Source organism: Catharus ustulatus, chromosome 3 (assembly GCF_009819885.2).
Source record: "Catharus ustulatus isolate bCatUst1 chromosome 3, bCatUst1.pri.v2, whole genome shotgun sequence".
Lineage (NCBI taxonomy): Eukaryota > Metazoa > Chordata > Aves > Passeriformes > Turdidae > Catharus > Catharus ustulatus.
The window spans coordinates 92,699,607-92,719,530 of NC_046223.1; the positions used below are offsets into that span (position 1 = coordinate 92,699,607).

The following is a 19,924-nucleotide window of genomic DNA, read 5'->3' on the forward strand; positions in this document are numbered from 1 at the left end:
AAGAAGTACCTGACCACTGCCAACGTGACAGGTAGGTCATAGTACGTGTTCTAGCTTTACACTTCACAAAATATATAGAATTAAAAAAAACAAAAAAATTAAAAATTAAAATTACTTAGAGCCATCACTAACTTAATTAGGGAACTTAAGACAGGCTATGTTTTCTCTAACCTTGTACAGCTGTGGCCACAGGCTCCCTTTGCCAGCCAACAGAGAGAATCAAAGGAGCAGTCCACCTGGGATATGTGACACCTATCTGAAGGTGAACCATACCATACAAGTGTTTACAATGGAGGCATTAGGCGAAATTAATCCCAGCCACACCCCCAACATCTCCCATCATGAAAACAGGGAAGTATAATAAGGCCTACTTCCAATATATTACTTTGGTATTAGGCAGGTAACAAATTTCTCTTAATGTGAGGGCTCCCCAATTAAAGGCTTTTTTGGAACAGAGAAGCCCTGGCATCAGATAGACTCTGAGCCAGTGTCAGCATAAAAAAAAAAGAACATATAAATTTCACAACAAAAGCCATAAATAATGCATAAAATCTCACTAGTCCTTTTGGGTGTAACTACATGATGTTCTAATCAAAAAAGTATTTATTTAGGGACAGGCAACACTAATTGACTCTCGAGCAAAGCTGTTGCCTTGGGAAGCACAGGACGGGCACAGAGAGCTCTCTGTTGAGGAAGGCAGATTTCATCAACCCACAGCAGGCACTATCTGAGTGCTCCTTGGCCATCTCCGAGCAGCAGGGGCACTGAGAGCAGCCACCCCAGCCAGGGATGTGCTCTGCACATTGCAAAGGGGGTTGAGGCAGCGGACATCTTCCAGCAGTTTAACTTAGAAAACCAACCAACCCAAAAACCAAAATAAGGGCTTAATAAAGGTTACATCTTCATATGACTACCACGTCTATAGTTACGCCCAAACTTACTCTGTTTAATACGTAGTCTGGGAGCTGGCAGACCACGTATACCACACTGATGGGCACATCTTGTTTAACAAAAAAGGGTGGCGCAACACAGGACAGCAGCTGCCTTCCGTGGTAGCCTGAGGAAGGACCGTGGCTGATCCCACTGTTTTGTGTTCCATAGACGATGAGGTAAGGAATGCCGACGTATAGGGAGTGGACTAGGGATGAAGGTAAGGATCTTTCCTTGTCTGGATCTTTCCTGAGGAACCCAGACGCAAACCCCTCAAAAGCACCCGCTCCCCGCCTCAAGGCCGGCCCGGGCGCACAAGGAGCCCAGCGCAGCCCCCAGAGCCCCGGGGGCGGGGGCAGCGGGCAGCGCCTCCCCGAGCGGCGCCCCCGGTCCTGACGGCGCTTCCGGGCGGGGGAGCCGGGATGTGCGTCCGGGTTGGGTCGGCCCCAGCGAGCGGTTTCCTCTCGCCTTGCCTTCGTCTGCTCTTCCCTGCGCCCCTCCGCCGCCAGAAGGGTTGGTGAGAGGGGCCGCGGGCGGGTAGGGGAGCGGGGCCGGGGCTGGGGCCGGGGCCGCGGGAGGGGCCGGGGCGGCCAGGCCTCCGCCCTCGGGCAGGGCCGGGAGGTGCCGGTGGGATGGATCCCTGCACCGGGACCCGTGGGTGGCTGCCTGTGTTCTCAGCCAAAATGGCCATGCGGGCAGCCGGGTGTAGGCTAATGCAGCCAAGGAATATCTGTCTGAGGGAACCGAGCGAAGGAATCGGGAGAGCCGCGCTCTGCCAGCGCGGCGTGAGTGTGGCGGTGGGTGCAGCCTTTAAACGGGAGTATTCCCCCTATTCCCCCTCCTTCGAAAGGAGGGTGATCTGAGTCTTGGGAAGAAATTTGCCACTCTGCAGCTGCCAAATGTTACTGTGATGATCTCCCGGCACAGCAAAACGTGGGGAAAAGTTAGCTTTTATCAGATGGGCAGTGATAAAGTTGCAGCAAGTCCGAGGGCGGTCAAGAGAGACTTCAGAGCCTTGGAACAGCTGGTTAAGGGAGCAGGAACACAAGCAGTGTTCTCTTGTGGCCTTCCAATCACAGGGAATGAAATAGGAAGAAGGAGGAAGAGCCTGGTGTTACAGGCAGAATTTTGGTTTTTCCATGGTGGGTCAGTCTACACAACAGCCGTGCCTGCTGGCAATACATGGGGTACGCCTGTTTCGAAGGAGGAAATTACAAGAGTTAGTAGGACTCACTGAAGGGCTTTTAGACCAGATGTGAAGGGGAAAAGGGATAAAACCAAGCTTCCTAGAGAAAAGTTTGGGGGAGGTAAGCATTTGAGGGACAGAGGTCCAGTCAGTGGTGGTAAATAGATTTAAATCCGTCTGGTGGCTGGTTGCTAATGGTGTTCCCCAGGGCTTGGTGTTTATGCCAGTCCTCTTTAATAACTTTACCAATGATTTTGATGAAGTCATCACATGGGTGGCAGTTTTGGGCTGCTGAAGGGTAGGAAGGCTCTGCAGAGGCATCTGGATAGGCTGGGTTGATGGTCCAAGGCCCATTGTGTGAGATGAAACAAGGCCAAGTGCCAGCTCCTGCACTTGGGTCACAACAACCCCATGCAGAGTTACAGGCTGGGGGCAGAGTGGCTGGAATGGGGCCCAGTGGGAAAGGACCTGGGTGTGCTGGTCAACAGCAGCTGAACATGAGCCAGCAGTGAGCCCAGATGGCCAAGAAGGCCAGTGACATCCTGGCCTGTGTCAGCAATAGTGTGGCCAGCAGGCCCAGGGCAGGGATTGTCCCCCTGTGCTCAGCACTGCTGAGGCCACACCTCAAATCCTGTCTACAGTTCTGGGTCCTCACTGCAAGAAAGACACTGAGAGGCTGGAGGGTGTCCAGACAAGGGCAATGAGGTAGGTGAAGGGTCTAGAACACAAGTCCCGTGAAAAATGGCTGAGAGAGCTTGGGGTGTTTAGCCTTGAGAAGAGGGAAAACCTTACTGCTTTCTACAACTGCCTAAAAGGAGGTTGTAGCAAGGTGGGAGTTGGTCTCATCTGCAAGTAACAAGTGATAGGACAAGAGGAAATGGCCACAAGTTGTGTCATGGGAGTTTTAAGTTGGATATTAGAAGAAGATTCTTCACTGGAAGGGTTATCAAACATTGGAACAGGCTGCCTGGGGCAGTGAGGCAGTATCACCATCCCTGGAGGTATTTAAAAAAATGTGTGCACATGGCACTTAGGGACATGGTTTAGCACTTGGTAGTGTTGGGTTAATGATTGGACTTGCTGATCTTTGAGGTCTTTTCCAACATTAACAATTCTGGGAGTTTGCAGTTCAGTGCCTCCATTTCTTCCTCATTAAGAAAAATGTCACCAAAACATCAGTGAAATATTTTTGCAGTAAGCCAAATAAATTATTCTCTACGTGCAATGTTTATTAGTTTTCAATTAGTGTCAGACCGAAGCTAGGTAAATAACTTGCCTGAGGTTACTTAAGCAATCTGTGACAGAGACAGAAATAAATTGTGCTATCTATATGCACCCTAATCTGTGTGATCATCTTGCCTCTTGCTTTCTATTCACAGCATTTTTATGAACATAATAGCTATTTACTTTGTTGACAGAATCAGTAGTTTCCTGAATAAACCAGAGAGTCACCTGAGACGCAGAGATGTTGGAAGAAGATATGGAGGTGGCCATCAAGGTGGTAGTAGTAGGAAATGGAGCTGTTGGGAAGTCCAGTATGATTCAGCGATATTGCAAGGGGATTTTTACAAAAGACTACAAGAAAACTATTGGTGTAGATTTCCTGGAAAGACAGATCCAGTATGTATTAAACAGATGACATACTATTGATTTTTACCTCTCTCTTTTTTCTGTTGTAATCCTGAAATTGATGAAGGCTTGGAAAGCAAGGCCTGCTGTTTCTGAAGCACACTAAAGGGAATTGTTTTCTCTTTTGCGCTGTGGGCTAGTTATATCCTTTATATCCTTTCTATCCTTCCTCATCCAAATTTTAAAATTATAAATAAAATCTGGAATCTCTGCCATACTAAGCTCTTTGACAAGTTTGCTTTGTATTTACGACCTGTTGATTATTTTTAAATTCTTTTTGTGATTTCTTGTGAAGAAGTGAAACTGCTTATGATAAAAGAATTACACAAATTTATTAGCCAATATAGAAAAAAATGACTGAAAAAATTAAAGTCTTTATGCAGTATGAGTAGGTAATACCCAGTTATGTTTGGTAAAGTGGAAGATCTTATGAAAATGTGAAGTAAGAAAATTCTATAAATTCTGAAAGCTGATTCAAAAGACAAAAGCACCATTCTTCAGGCACCTAAGTTTTGTTTTGATGTCTCTCTTGTTTTTGTAGAGGGAAATGTAGAGGAAGAAGAGGAAAATGTAATACAGATTGTCTGTAAAGAGCATATAATGTAGTTGAGGAACTATTGCTATAGTATGTTATGAAGGTGAATAAATATTATTAATAAGTTACATTATGTTTAAATCCAGTTAAATTTGATTTGGATTACTCTTACAGTATAGCAATAGAAGTATTTGCATGTCAGTTGTTTTGATTTGTTCCTCTTACTGTATTGATCACAAAACCGTCTTGTTTATTTCAGAGTTAATGGTGAAGATGTCAGGCTGATGTTATGGGACACTGCAGGTCAAGAGGAATTTGATGCAATAACTAAGGCCTACTATAGAGGTGAAAATACCATGTTTGTTGTTTGGTAGTTGTTGGGTTTTCTTGGTCTGCACATCTCTAAAATATTTTCCTAACTTTGTATGAAGAATTTTAGTTCTTTCATGTGTATGCAATGCATGTTTAGTTCAGCTTTTTCAGTTCTTAAATATTTTTTCTCTTTGTGCAAGTTCCTTGTCTTAATTATATCTGCTGTATGCAGTAGTACCCTTTAGAAAACATTGAATGAAATGAGACAAATATCTGCACAGAAACTGGACAGAATGTAAACATTCAAACAATCAGATGCAAATGTATATTTTCCCTCTAAAAGTGCTTCATTACTTCTGTGAGACACATAGTTGTAAATATTCCTAAAACTGTGGATGAGGCACAGAGTAACTAATCCAAGGAGCGGAAAATCCACCAGTCATGCTGGAATGACAGTTTACAGGGCACAGCAGTTCTTTTGCTAGTATAGCCTGCCTTGAATATGTTAAAACAAGAGCAGGAACAAAAGTATATTTCCTTCATAAAATAAACTGTATTAGTTGTGTAAAGGCAGCTTATCTATTTAACCAGGTACAAATTGTGTACTTAAACTTTCTTTGCTTATAATTTAACAATGGTTCTGTAAATATTTCTCCTCGGTTTTTAAATGGGAGGGATAAAAATTACTTAGCAAAGATTCCACTGTTCAGTTCTTGCAAACTAATGACCTGAGGTGGGGGGAAAAATTACTGCTATGGTATAAAATTTAGAGATAAAATAATGATTATATCAAGCTGTTTCAGGGTGTTGCAGTCTTATGACCTTTTATGTTTCATAATCAATTTGCTAATAGGTGGGGTTTTTTGATAATATTTCTTGTTATTGCCTGTGATTGATGATTACTCTTTCATCTGAAAAAGATCATCTTTTGTCATGTGGATATGAATAATTTACAGCTGACAAGTTGAGCATACAAATCTTAGAGTGTGTTAGTTAATTCTCTTGGCGCTTCCTTTTTACTGTCCTGGCCTTTGGTCCTCTTGTGTGCTTTGTGTGCTTTGCTCTCTCCAGTTGTTTCAAGCCAAAGGCTTTTTCTCCTAAATTCTGTGACAGATAGAATATGGAGCATTGAGAAGAACTCAGAACTACACCCACTGGCCTCACGTACCACAAGCAACCTGGTGGTTTAAAAACAAAATTAAAAATTTGCATGAGTATCTTGAAATCTTGGTCATGACTCATGCCCAGCATAGTGCTGTCAGATCTGTGCTTTGGAGTTCTTTGTACAGAAGTTTTTTGCTGTGAAGTAGAGCACAGTCAGCCTGTACACTTTGTAGCAGCATGATGGGTATATAATAAATAGTTCAAGGTGTCAGATACAGGGACTGCTCTTCACTAGACTTTGACTCATGAAGGACAAGGGAAATCAGAAGAGCCTGGAATGAAATTTTGGTCTGGCCTCAGCAATCGCATAATTGTAGAAGCAAAAATTCAAGCTTACTTTGGAAATACCAGGATTTTATTGCTAATTATTGCTGATAAGGGGAGGACTCCTCTAAGATAGGTAAAATAGATGCTGGGTGTTAATTTAAGGTTTGCTTCTCCCACAGGTCGCTGTCTCACTTCATTACATTAGGGCTTATGTAGTCCCCTGGGACCCTGTGTGTTGTCAGTTTTTCAGTGCTCACACACATGAACGCTTCAGAGCCTGTCTCTGAGTGTTTCTTGTCCAGGGACCAAATTCATTCAGCCTTGCAGATCAAGAGAATTGGAGCTGACAGTGGATGTGTGATGTGGTTTTCTATGTGCAGGCAAGTTGTGTGCAGCCAGTGTAGTTGCATGTCCACAATCACACAGTGCAAGGAGTCTAGCAGCCTAAATTCTGAGTTGAAGGAAGCACTGTATGTATTTAATATTTTTTTTTTATGTTGTGCCATGCATCTTCTCACTGCTTTCTGTGTGACTGAAGTCATATGTTTCTTAAGGCAGTATTTGATCATTTCTTCATGCATGTATCCTCTTCCTTCTGCTACCACTGGTATATCTTGAAAATCCTTGTTAGGTTTTCGATGGAAAACAAACATCTTGCTCATTAGTATGTTAGTCAGATTCTGATTAGTACAATTGTCAGGATCCTCATTTTGTTGCAAAATAATTCATTCTTCACAGTCAAGCCTTCATAGGATTGCTTTGGTTTGCATTTGTTAACCCCTTTTGTCTGTAGCAAATATGATAATGGAAGGCCTGCAATACTGCCCTGGTACAGTTCTTTTAGATACTGTTAAGGAGACATTAAATCCTGCTGAGCTTTTAAAGACAGCTGGGATCCACAGAAATTAAAACATCAGCAGTAAATAAGAATTTCTGGATGATGATACTGGATTTTGATCTCAGTGAGATTGAACAAGTCACCATCAGTTTTATAGGGAATATGTTTTCTATTGTAGCCTGGAAAAGCTGAGGCAAAATACTGAGTGAAATGAGTAGGGTCAGGTATAAAGCCCTGTGAGAGTCCTCTCATGGCAAGAAATTTCCTTACATTTTCTCTATAACAAAGGCTTTGTACCATTATGAGAGGAAAAAAAAATGTGGTTAAGTAGTCTATGGGGATAAGATAGTCCGCTAAGGATCTTTGAGACCAATTCAGCTGACCAGCTCATGTTTTACTTGAATTAAGTAGCACTAGTCTCTAAATTTTTTTCTGAATTGCTTTGGGTATAAATATTATGTCAGTGATTCTGCAGGCAATTGGAACATTTTAAAATATAAGGAATTATTAATGCAGTAATTGCACAGTATGTCATTTTCTTCAGTACTTCAAAGTAGCTTTATGGAACAACTTCTTACAAAAGAACTTTAGTTAACAATATTCATTGAGAACATCCTGAGCTGTTATGCTCCTGCTTGATACTATCCTGAGCCTTTGCTGCTGGTGCCTGTTGCACCTAGTCTGTTCTGTGGCAGAAGTGTATGACTTCATTAGCAGTGCGTGACTGAGAGTGTAATGTGACTCTTGAATACTGCCAGTGCCTGCAAAAAAAAGGTGTTTACATGGCTAAATTCTAGGGTTGGTCTTTTTTTTTCCTTTTCAGAACTCTTAGATGGGTATTATAATTTCTTAAATTGTTTATGTTTCCAATAAAAATACTGAATATTTAGCAGATCTCTTGAAGATGAAAGGAATTTGCGTATTAAAATCTCTGCCCTGCAGTATCTTCTGTTGAACTCTGTTGCCATACTAACTTCTGCACCATACTGACGCACACTTCAGAAAGATCACAGTTGATACTGTTTTGCATTGAACCTGAGAGGAAAACTCCATTTTTCTTCTCCTCTTAAATAAGCATCTTGCAGAGTTATTTGGTTAATTAAGTCTGATATGATTCAGCAGACAAAAACTTTGGCAGATGTTTGGAAATACACAGTTGCATGAGTGTGTAGAATTTGTCATTGTTGATGACACTTTGTTTTACTGTTGTTTGTTGTAAAAATCTTGAAGGTCCTCAAAAACATTTCAGTTTGATTCTTTATTAAAGAATAATATAATTCCCTTTTGAAACTAATATGGGCAAGCTGAGATATTTTTACTGTCCTTGGCCACTGCATATGCACATTGACTAAGGTCTGATGTAGTGTACTACCTTCCCTTTACCTACCACACGCTAGGGCTTTTCCCCCTAAACTTGCCTCTAAACCTGTGGTAGCATGCAGAAGGAATGTGTGGAAGGAGAAAGATGACGTGAAGGTGTCTTAGTTTGGAAATTTCACAAAAGATTTCTTGGTCTTAAAACTGAACAATGTGATGTTTACAGATGGGAGAAGTTTAATAAATGCTCTCATCTCCATTAAGCTACTTTGTGAGATAATAGGCAAATGCAAACTAATCTGCTTTGGAAAGAATAATGAATTTTTCACCTATGTCACAGGAACTGCATCAGAATAATTGCATACTTTAGAGTACAGTGTGGACAGGGAAAACAGAGTTTTACAGCACAAATAATAAGGGAAATTATGGAAGGCTGCATTGCTGCTTTTTTACTGGTAGAGCTTCAGTTGAAGTTTTAGGATAGTTCTTATTGTTTTGTATAAAACCATACCAGAGAAGTTTTAATACGCATGTGGAAGAATCTTAGAGCATAGGAAAGCTTTCTCAAGATAGACTCTGAACTTGGCTTTTAAAAAGCTAAATAAAAGCAAACCTAATAACAAAACTTGTGTGCTTTGTGTCAGAGAAATACAAAGATAAACAGAATACAGGGGGGTACTTGGTGAAACTCAGATAAAATTCGTACTGATCAAAAAGAGATGATATTAATTTGAGATGTTCACCACAAGATTATAGTAGAGTTTCAAAAACACTGACTATCTATTCCTTTTATACTGTGTTACTAAATAACTATATCGAAGGCATATTAATAATGAAGTGGGCAAAGAAAAGCAGTTTCTGACAATAACAAAGGCCTACTGGACAGTCAAAAGACCACACTGATATTTCAGCTGTGGCAGTACCTTCTCAGTATCCATGGAGTTTACTGTTTATTTAAAAAACCATATTGTTATTTACATAAGGCATTGCATAATTTTTGTAGTGCTCTGCTAAAATTATTAGACTATCTGATAGTATTAATTAGAAATGCACTTATTTTCCCCAAAAAGCTACTGACAATTTACTTGAAATAGTTACAACTTCATCTGAAAACTTATATTTTCTGCTTTTCAGAATCCAAATTACCACAAAAAAACAATGTGAAATGTATACAGATGCTGTATACAGGAAAAAATTTGCCTTCTGGCCTCCATTAATCTGTCTGTAAAACAGCAATAAAAAAGCCTCCCATGCCTTTTTCCTGCCTTTTAAGATCTCCTACTGTTCCTTTCCCCTGCATACATTCAGTACTCTGGAATTAGCTTTAAAGATAACAGACCCATAGTCATAAAGCTGGCTGTAATGATCAGAATAATATGGCAGTGAATTTTCATTTAGGGAATCTACGACCAGTGGTTTGACATAAGCTGGTGGTAAAAGTGCATGTTTATGGGAATAACTTGAAAAAACCCTCGTATTTTAAATACAATTGATTTTTTTCTATTGTTTATTGGCTAATTTGTGTGTATCTGTAATTTATTTCTAGGAGCCCAGGCTTGTGTTCTTGTGTTTTCTACAACTGACAGAGAGTCCTTCAAAGCAATCCCTACCTGGAAGGAAAAAGTTGTGACTGAAGTTGGAGACATTCCCACAGTTCTTGTGCAGAATAAGATTGATCTTCTTGATGACTCTTGCATAAAGAAGTAGGAGTTCTGTACTACTTCTAAAGATCAGTATATGCACCCTGTATACACAAGTTTTAAAAAAGAATTCTGTGGGACTTTCTGGTGAAATGTTTCACTTTTCACCTGTGTCCTGCATCCAGATGCTCCCTAGAAGCACACGGGGCGGGTGTTGCTGCATGAGTGTAAATATTTGGGCAGATGTGCTGCAAAGCTAGGAGCTTTCTGTTTGTTTCATGCTGCATCCTGAAGCCAAAAGTAGTAGAGGAATGACATGAAAAGTGTGGTTCTGGTATAATATGAATCACATCCTTTTTTTTTTTTCTCTCAACTCAGAAAATCGAAAAATATAAATTTTTTCTCCTGTGAAAATTCAGTTACTTTTAAACTGCTGTGCACCACCGAAGGCACATTGTCTGGCTAGTGAACGCTTGCTAATATTCTTTGCTTTCTTTAATATGTTTTTTATTATTCATTTTTATCAAAACACTCTAACTCTACAGAAATGTGTATGTGGTAATACTCTCAAACTGCATGGTGCTGAATCTTCCTTGCTGTATTTTTCTTTACAGATTTTATTGTCAGTTCATTCTGCCCTTGTGTATGTGACCAATTTCATTCTTGTCATAAAATGAGCTTAGCAGATGCTTTTATTTGCCACAGCATTTCACGTAGAAAATAGTGCATGATCAAGTTGATCATTCTCCACTTACTCAATTTCTATCATCTTCCTGAGAGATTTAAATTATTTCTTCTTTTTTGTTGTTTCCTGCACTGGCTTTCTTTGTTGTCTGTTTGCTATCATTGATGGCATAAATCAGCTTCTACTTCCTCTGCAAAGAATTCTGAGGATTTTTCAAAGGAAAAGCAAAATTGCATTTGAACTCCTCCTTTATTCATGGTATGTCACTTAGGTTTGGTTCTCAGAATACACTGTCTGCCTCAGTAACATAATCTTTCAGATGATGTGATTTTCCTTAGGGAAGTATTCATAAGTTTCTTTAACATATTTTTTTCTGTAAAGTGAAGAAGAACTTGAGTCTTGATTTCATCTGTGCACTCATCTGATTGCATAGCATACTGCTTCTTTAAGATATACTTAAGGATTAGTTTTTGTTGTTGTTTAGGGTTTGCAGTGATAGTGCTGTTAATTACAGCCTCCTTCCTTTTGATTTCACCAACACCCTTCTTCAAACCCTTGGGAAGTTTTATTTAGTGAAGTTAGTAAATACTGGAAGGAATTCCTTTGAGTCATAAAGAAACTGCATGTAAAATACCTTCTTTTTATAGTGGAGATATTGTAAAGAAATTAAGGATTAGGTTTTTTGGGACTGTCTTGAATTTCTCAACCCACTTTGCCATGTTTAAATTACCATGAAGCATTTTGTTCATAAGAAGAAATGCTGACACATTAACCAAATAAGGACTTACAAAGTCGATTTGTGTGTTGTGCAGTGAGGAGGCAGAAGCGCTGGCCAAGAAGCTCAAAGTGAGGTTCTACCGAGCGTCTGTGAAGGAAGATCTGAACGTGAGCGAAGGTAGGAGGTGCTGCAGGGAGGGTGTGTCCCGCCTGTCCTACCCTGTCCTGGCGCTGCTCCATAGCCCCGAGCATCCCCCGGGCTGGAGCCAGCTTGTACTCACACGTGCTGGTGGCAACCCTCTCTGTATTCCGTAGCAGCACGTCTTAAACACAGCTAAAATTACCTGGTATCAGTGGGTTAGGCCCATTTCTTTGTGCACATCTTTCTCTCCACAAACACACACAGCTGCAATGTTTACAAGTGCCAGTGTGCTAAGGCTCCTTAGTCCTAATGACTGTCAGTAAACACAAGCTTTTAAAACAAATACATGTAGAAGTTCAATTATTGCAGTATACAAATTGTTGAACAGATTATTTTGTAATTGTTAATAACTAATAAATAGTTGATGGAAATAATTATATTTTAGTCATATTTAAGTAAAGTACATTAAAAGATTGGATCTCTTGCAGTGTTTTGTCTACTGGTGATATTTGATTAGTTCCTAAGTACTACTTTTAATGTCCTTAATTTCATAAGAGTAGTGTTAAAATTTTGAATCTCTCTCTTTTGTGGACTGGGTTTGAATAATCAGGAACTGTACTCCCTAATGATCTGTTATTGTTTAATTAGCCAAGATTAATAATAAATTTCCTGTTTCTTCTCTATTAACATCATTCATCATGGGAAAAACCTGTAAGAGAAAATGTAAAACTCTTTTGTATCATCTTTAAATGAGTTGAATTACAAATGTAAATAATCATAACACATCTAGGTTTTGAAAGTTCTGCTTCAGCTGTATATTTTTTCGGATTCCTAGGTCCTTTTTATGCGCCAATGGAAATGAGGGTAGTTTAGTTAATTAATTAATTAGTTAATTAGAAGAAAGTTGTTGCCAAGTTTTATTAATAGACTTACTCACATGACTACTATTTTTCTCAAACTTCTTGCAAAAAATATATATATTAAATTCCTACATAACTGTAAAAAGTTCCAAGTTGCCTTAATTGAAACATTTGGCAATATGTGTGCACCAGGTTTTTGTACAAGAGCTTTGAGATATTTCTGTGCAAGACTTCAGTACTGTAAACTATAAGAGCTGGGCAGACAGTTGAGTGACCTGGATTCTGCCCAGCCACACAGGCTTGCCCAGAATCACTCACTAGCTTGTGCTAACCCTGGGGTTGAAATGCACTTTTGTCATCATGCAGAATTTTGATATAATGGCATTATGATGATTATTTTTTTAAGCATTCTGTGATGTACTTTTTTCTTTTTAACTTTACAGTTTTTAAGTATTTGGCTGATAAATATCTTCAAAAGCTCAAGCAACAAACAGCAGAAGATTCAGAACTAGTACATACAAGCAGTAACAAGATTGGTACGTATACTATAATTTAAAAAACCCTAGAAACAGTATTTTGTGCCATCAAAGCTTATGGTCTCATCTGTTTCCTTGTGGAATTAATACAAGGTGAATCAGGGTCTAATTATTACCTCCCTATCTTAGGATATCGTCTCTTTCTGTAACATAACTTTGTGACTCTTTAAGATGGTCAAACTGATGGACCATTGACAAGATGGTCAAACTGATGTACAAAAGTTTCTAGCTAATGCTTGGCAAGTGCCCTTTTACTAAATTAATTTAAACAAGATTGTGCAAGGATTTAAGAAAGATGCTTGTTTTTAATGTAATTAGCATTACATAGCATTGCTCATGTTGGTGTGGACTTACAAGGCTCATGGGGAAGGAATCTGACATGTAATCAGAAGGTGTTTGTAAGTTGCCTTCTGTAAGACTGAACTTATTTAAAACATTTTTAGTTCTTCTTTAATGCATTTCTGAGTCAGGTAATTTATTTTCCGTAAAGCACTCCCTTTTTATTCAGGTCTTTTGCTTACCTTCATATCAACAAAGTTTCTCAATTTTTAAATCACCATGTTTTTCTTCTGTTATGTTACTCAACTAACCACAACTTTGTGTAGTTAGTAACATACACATACACAGATGAGTGCATATGCTGCCCTTCAATTACACAGATCATACCAGCTTTAAATACTGCCTGGCTTGTAATTGCAACTGCCTCTACTTCCAGTTTGGCTGCAAAATTGACCTAAAATAGTTTTAAAAACTGGTGTAGACATTTGAGGGGCTCTATTATGCTTTAGCAGGTGTTACATATAAAGTGTTAATGTATTATGCTGCAAGCAGTAAACAAATAAAAATATCTCTCGTCTGAATTCTGTAGGTGTTTTTAATACAGCTGGTGGAAGTCACTCCAACCAAAATTCTAGCACTCTTAATGGTGGAGATGTCATCAACCTTAAACCCAACAAACAGAGGACCAAGAAAAACAGAAGTCCTTTTAGCAACTGCAGTATACCCTAGACCACTTTTGGAGGAAATTAAACAACTCCGAGATTTGGATGAAGTTGTGCAATTGAATACAGAATAAAGCCAGCTGTAGAGGTACTTTTACCGGTGCTTTAGCAAATCTTGTGCCTCCTTGAGAGAGGGTGGATTTAGATGAATTTGCTGATGCCATGGGTTTGTTGTGTGGCGTGAGACACCTGGTGGCAACACACAGAACCGTGGCTGCCTCGTGCACTTTGTACAGATTAGGTGAGCTTTTCCTTTTTCAAGGAATTACTTACACAGCTATGAACTAGGTATTGCTGAATTGCAAAGCACATTTAACGTAAGGATAATATTTACAAGTATAGGTACGGACTGTAACTCGTGGCCCAAAGTAATGTAGCAACCTTGCAACTAAATTTCAAAGAAAATATTACAATTGGCTAGTCAGGACACTACCAAGATAAATGAAGAGCAAAAAAAACACTACTTCATTTTATGCCTGACCATATTAATATGGATTCTGGCAGTCCTGTGGGTGCAAGATCCGTGCATTATATATTTGTGTGCTAAGGTATATATGTAAACATTCGGGATGAATATTAGGCTTGGTTCCAATGTACATGTTACTTGGAGATCAGCTGATGAACATCAAATAGCATCTTCCAATTGTCCTTTAAAAATGTTGCATTTCAGATGAAGCTTTCCAAGCTGCCACTGTGTATGTTTAACTTGCTATACTTTGGGCCTAAAAGCTTAGATTTAAAAATGTATGGTGCCAAAAATGCTCCTTTTTATCTAATGCTATGCTACAGACCAGTAAGTTTGTAAGTTTGTTTTTCTCAGTCTTAACAGGTTGAACAAATAACACTAATAGCTATTCAGAAGGAACATATAATCATATTCTTGTTCAAATTTGATTGTTTTATCCTGTGTTGTCTTATGAAAAAGGAGTTTTCAAAGTGTTGTTACAAAGTATTTGTCTTATTTGAAGTTTTTGCATAGATACCATAGATAACTAAATTACAGGGATCCAAAAAATTGCAGCAGATTATATTAGAGAGACATTATTGAATGTTGTCTCAGATTTAAAGTTAAGGAAATCTGATTCTGCAAGATGAGAGTTGTGGCAAAAAAAATTCAAAGTGCGTCAGTAATTTTACAGAACTGATTTAGATGTTTAGGAGCCCAGATTTAACTTCAAGATTATTTGGGCTAAGGCTCCTAAATCACTAAGGTGCTTTAAAAAATGCTAAGCAAGATACCTTTTATTTAGCAAAAATGAACACTTTATAATCCTCTTCAAGAGCATGCATGCCTTTTAAAAACTATCCATTTTGTTTACATGTTTTTGTATGGTATGATATAATTTTAACTTTCTAAGATTTCTACAAGTCTGCCAGTGACAAATGCAAAATCTGCTGCTTAAAGAAGTCAGAGTTTTAATAGTTTTATAAATGGTATATGAGAATGAAAATTGGTTGAGTGATCTTGTATATTTTTGAAGGAAGGACTTTTCACTATGTGAATTCATGTAGGAAGCTTGACTGACTTTGTTTCTAAGTCAATGAGTATGAAAACTGAAATGTGTTCTTATTCCCACTGTCTGCAGGGAGAGAAGTGAGTGGCAAGTTATGCACAAACACTAAAAAGATCTCTGAACTCTGTATTTGTGTTTACTGTATTAGACTTTCTAACGAGTTCTGTAGTTTCTTTGACAAGCTGTTAGAGGTCTCTGTTGCTGGCAAGAAGGAGGGCGCTCCATCCCTTTTGCTATTGCAGCAAAACTGTGTGTTCTTCACTGTATTGTTTCCTGTATTTTCTCTTGGAAAGGCCTCTATTTCTTACCAAGTGCATTTAATCACTATGTATTAATGGAGTCAAGTCCTGTCTGTCTTAGCAGTTCAAGAAGTAAGGTACTTGGGATAAAATGATTGAACATTATGGGGCCATGTCACAACTTAGGGTAGAGTGTATGTATCGAGACTTCTGATAGCTGTTTTTAATATGGAAACTTTTACATTTCGTTGTCTGTCTGCAAGTTTAATGGAATTTTACTAATTTTTCATGAAAAACAAAACCACAAAGTGTCTGAAACATCTTTTTTTGCCTTGTTTGACTTTATACAGCACACTGAAAAGTAAGTATTATGTACTATGACAATTGGTACTATTTTATGTTATGCTGTAGCACATTGTACAAATAATATTGCTGTTTGTATTTAAAGTATGTCACCATAAACTACTGTTTTTAATGACTCAGCAGAAATTTTCATAGGTGGAGACTTGACAGACTTGATAAATTTAAGATATGTTGAAATGTAGTGCATATACTTTAATATAGAAATAATTATTTGAAGCATTGGATAACAGTGAGTTTTCATTTTACTCCCATCCTAAATCTAAACTGAACCTTTATTTATTGAGAAATAAAGAAAGTGCAGTGCTTGTTCTCCAATATGACTGAGATGGAAACTGCCCAAATTAGCATCTTTCTGGGAAGTGCCCTGCATGTACACTGCTTGAAAATTTTGATTCTTTATTCTATTGTGGTTAGTGTGTAGATATAAACCAGATGACTTGCATATTGCAGGAACCCTTAGGGATTCACTTCACTCTTCAGTGGCACTAATTTTTGCCTTTTGGAAGAAGAGACATGCCTAAATGTTTTAGCACTTGTGTTGTCCTTCATGAATAATTTTTATTACAAACATTACTTCATTCTCCACTCCAAGTGTACTCATTAAAATACCATATGTTTTAGTTAGCAAAACCTACAGGTGCAGGGCTGGTAATAAAAATGCTCTTCTCTTTGCATCCCTGGGACTGCATGGTGGGTGAGGATGTAGCTTTGTTACACCCATAGTGCCCTGGATTAAGATCAAGAGATGCTCATGCCACAAGACACAAAATTCATTGCACTCCTGTATATTCTTTTTATACCTCTTGAATAGCTCATTGGCTGTATTTGGATCTTGCCACAATTCTTTGCCCTTGGCTGATTAAACTACCACTAGCAAGAGACATAAGTGATTGTTAATGCCTTAGTGAAATACTCACTGAAGAGTGTGACACTACAGCTTTGTCATTTTGTGTTGTATCCATTCAGTGAATGGGTGTTCTCCCAGTACGCGGGGCATCGTTAGATGCAAAGCAGTAATGCTAGGGATGTATTTCCAACTGGAAATAGCAAATCTCAAAGTTGGATGACTGATCACACGAATTTTTGTGCTTGTGTGTGTGTGGTTAATTATAAAAAATTAAATATTCCACTTAAGACAATTTTGAAGTTTTCTTATTTTCAGTGTTTCTTAAGGCAACACTTTTGTAGTCAAAAGGCCGGAATTACCGCACTGTCAGTCTGATTTCCTGTTTAATTCTTATGCTTCAGTAAAATGTAACTTCTTATTTTCTTCATTATTGGGCTGCAGCACATCTGACATGAAGTTTTCCTTTACATCATTTCTGTAGAGGTGGGATAATCTAAAGAGCCATGAGCAGCTGAACCCACAGCACTCTGGGGGTTATGTGGGGTACATGCACAAGACTTGGCAAGCCTGCACTTGAAGCTGTTCGTGCACCCTTCAGGCTGAGAGCTCCAGGTGTTAACAGGGTTAATGATCTGCCTTTCTCTGTGGGAGTTCATCATACAGCAAGCCAACACACATGCTGCTCCCGTTCCAGTGACACTTCCTGAGCCCCTGCTGCTTTTCTAAGTGTGGACAGACCTTCAGTTGAAGTTGCAGTACCTGAACACTAATTGTACCAAAATTAGAGTGTAAGGATGGTCCAGCAGGCTTCAGTTCATTGAAATGACCTTGCCATCTTTTTATAGGATGCAAAAGTTGTGCAGATATTCTTTCTAATGCACAAATAGTATTGAGAGAAGAAAATAATTCTCTATTAAATATGGCATCCAAGGAGGTAATCAAAATTACAGAATGAAAAAAACAGCAATGCTTAGATTTAAGGTAAAAGGTGCTATAATGGAATAAAAGAAACCTGCTACTGTTCCATGTTGAAGCGTTCTATATGAGTCATCTAAAAGCCAGGTGAGTCCTAATACTGAACTAGGCTCATTCTCAGGTTTCTGGTAGAAAATACTGATAAATAATTTTTCAGTTCTGCCAAACTCACTAAAGTTGTTAAGAAAAATTACAGCTTACCAGGGGAAACACCACTCTCATTGTGAGGATTAAGATGCATTGTTACTAATTACTTAAATATAACTGGCTAAGAGGAAATGTACATAACTGGTTTTATCACCATTGTGATCTCAAGTAAATGTAACAGATTAGTACAAAAAAAAAAGGTCAACATACCATAAATCCTCAAGCAGAAGAATCAGTATTCAAAACTGAGTATCTTGTGTATGCTGTTCTGTAAAATCCCTACAAATTAATTCTGCTGTTCTCTTGTAAGTGACACTACTTGCACCATGCGACTTTAAACTTTGTTTGCTTATTGTTGGGTCTTATGTAAGTCACTACTTTTGTGGTTATATTAAATTGTCAGTATATTAAATTTTAAAAATTGCTGTTAACTACAAGCTGTGCAACCTCAATGTGCTTGATTCTTGTGTGTGTGTTGCCAACAGCTGGGATCCAAGGCAGCACATGAGAGCACTCAAGTGTGGAGGCCACACTCAAATAGAAATGGTGTTTCTTAGCTCTTGCCTCTGATTTCTTTACCATGTGGTTGAAATACAAAATAGGATTCTTTTCTGCTCTTCCTGGTCATTTTGCTTTTCGTGATTGGTCTGGCCAATACAGTGACAAGGTTTAAGTCAAAGATTGTAGACACTGGAAGTGGCATTAAAGTATTATTTATATATCAAAGATACCTGGTACATTTTCTGAAAATAAACAGGAAAATAGTCACTAGTCATTATTGGTGGGGGGTTTTTCATTGTTTTGGTATTTTTTCTTTTTTTAGTAAAACACAAATCAGCCTCTTTACCCAAGTATCTGAAGCATATCAGTAACATACTCCTGCTTCCTCTTGCATGCAGTTTTGAACAAGTAAAATCAATGTGTTTGCTTAACACCGTTATAAGGATTAATTGGCAGTGTTTTAGGCTCAGTACAGAGGCATTGGACTAGATGACCTTCATCTGTCCCTTCTAAACCATTCTTCTGCAATTCTGTAATAGCACAAGTACTATAAGAAATAAAAATTCTTTAGGTATCAGTACAATGAAAAGGATCTAAGAAAGAAAACAAAAAAAACTTTGAGCCTAAATAACCTTATAATGGCCTTAAAAACCCAAACATTGAAGGAATATTCTAAGCAAGAAGAATCTGTACAGCTTAAGTGTTGCACAGCATGAGCTCTGAAAACAACCCAGGCTCCATATTAATGTAAAGGATTTAATACTGTTGAATAGCTGGAAGATTTTTTAACATAGAATTACAGAATTAATGTCACGACCTCTTAGAAACTTCTCACAATCTCAAAGCTGAAACTTAGACTGCATTTGGAGCATCCACCTGAAGTGCCATTTCTGCAAAGCAAATGCAGTGATGGCTGAGGTTTCGAAGAGCACAGCTCTTGAGTTTTCCTGCAGAGCACCTGAGCCCCTCCAAGCATTTAAAACCTTGGGGCTCCTGACTGTTGGTTGTGCAGCAGCCTGATGTGCAGGGCTCTCACCATGGGCTGGTGCCCTCAGAGCATCCAGGTGTGACACTCCAACTGTAACACCTTAGGCACTGCCACCAAGGCAGCTGTGGTTGGTGGCATCACTTAGACCCTTGGGGCTCCGTTCAGCTGAGCTTTTACTTGAGCCAAGTTCAGCATGCTGGTGGCTGAGCACAGAGCCCCCTGCTCCCCTCAGGGCACCACCACCCTTGGGTGAAGTACTCCAAGACTGGCCAGGCTCCAGGGGTTTACAAAACTCCAGGCACACCCTAAAATCTGCAATTTTTGACCCACAGCCACAGAGCACAACAGTTACTGTGAGTGAGAGGGTGGAAGATAAAAACAAACCGAAAACCACTCACACAAAGGGGTGAGTAATGCTGGATGGACAAAGTCCCGTCCTCCACAAGCCACAATTATAGTGTTTGCCAGGTGAGAAGTCAAAATGTCTTGCTCTGTGGCTTCATAGATGATGCAGAAGTGGAGGAGTAGCTGATGTACAATTCCCTTTTCTACTATCTTTTAAAAACCAACACACAGCAATCTCAAAGCTAC

General features: G+C 38.9%; 1 protein-coding gene across 4 annotated transcripts; it reads left to right on the forward strand.

Moving 5' to 3' along the window:
- The first annotated feature begins 1,024 nt into the window (after positions 1–1,024).
- RAB23 (RAB23, member RAS oncogene family) lies at positions 1,025–18,281 on the forward strand. Of its 4 annotated transcripts, none has more exons than XM_033054558.2 (7): positions 1,025–1,109; positions 3,535–3,736; positions 4,540–4,625; positions 9,725–9,881; positions 11,316–11,398; positions 12,666–12,758; positions 13,627–18,281. In XM_033054558.2, exons 2-7 carry the CDS (start codon positions 3,582–3,584, stop codon positions 13,764–13,766), a joined length of 714 nt encoding a protein of 237 aa, XP_032910449.1. In that variant the 5' UTR covers positions 1,025–1,109; positions 3,535–3,581; the 3' UTR covers positions 13,767–18,281. The 4 variants fall into 4 exon arrangements, with proteins under 4 accessions (XP_032910449.1, XP_032910447.1, XP_032910446.1 ...); XM_033054556.2 differs by lacking the exon at positions 1,025–1,109 and adding an exon at positions 1,310–1,467; XM_033054555.2 differs by lacking the exon at positions 1,025–1,109 and adding an exon at positions 1,310–1,447.
- Positions 18,282–19,924: the final 1,643 nt, after the last annotated feature.

Bases quoted from the DNA above. Each gene is read 5' to 3' on its own strand.
- RAB23 (XM_033054558.2), top strand. From the start codon at position 3,582: ATGTTGGAAGAAGATATGGAGGTGGCCATCAAGGTGGTAGTAGTAGGA. The intron at 9,882-11,315 runs GTAGGAGTTCTG...TGTGTTGTGCAG, and splicing joins GATGACTCTTGCATAAAGAA to TGAGGAGGCAGAAGCGCTGG. The intron at 12,759-13,626 runs GTACGTATACTA...TGAATTCTGTAG, and splicing joins TACAAGCAGTAACAAGATTG to GTGTTTTTAATACAGCTGGT.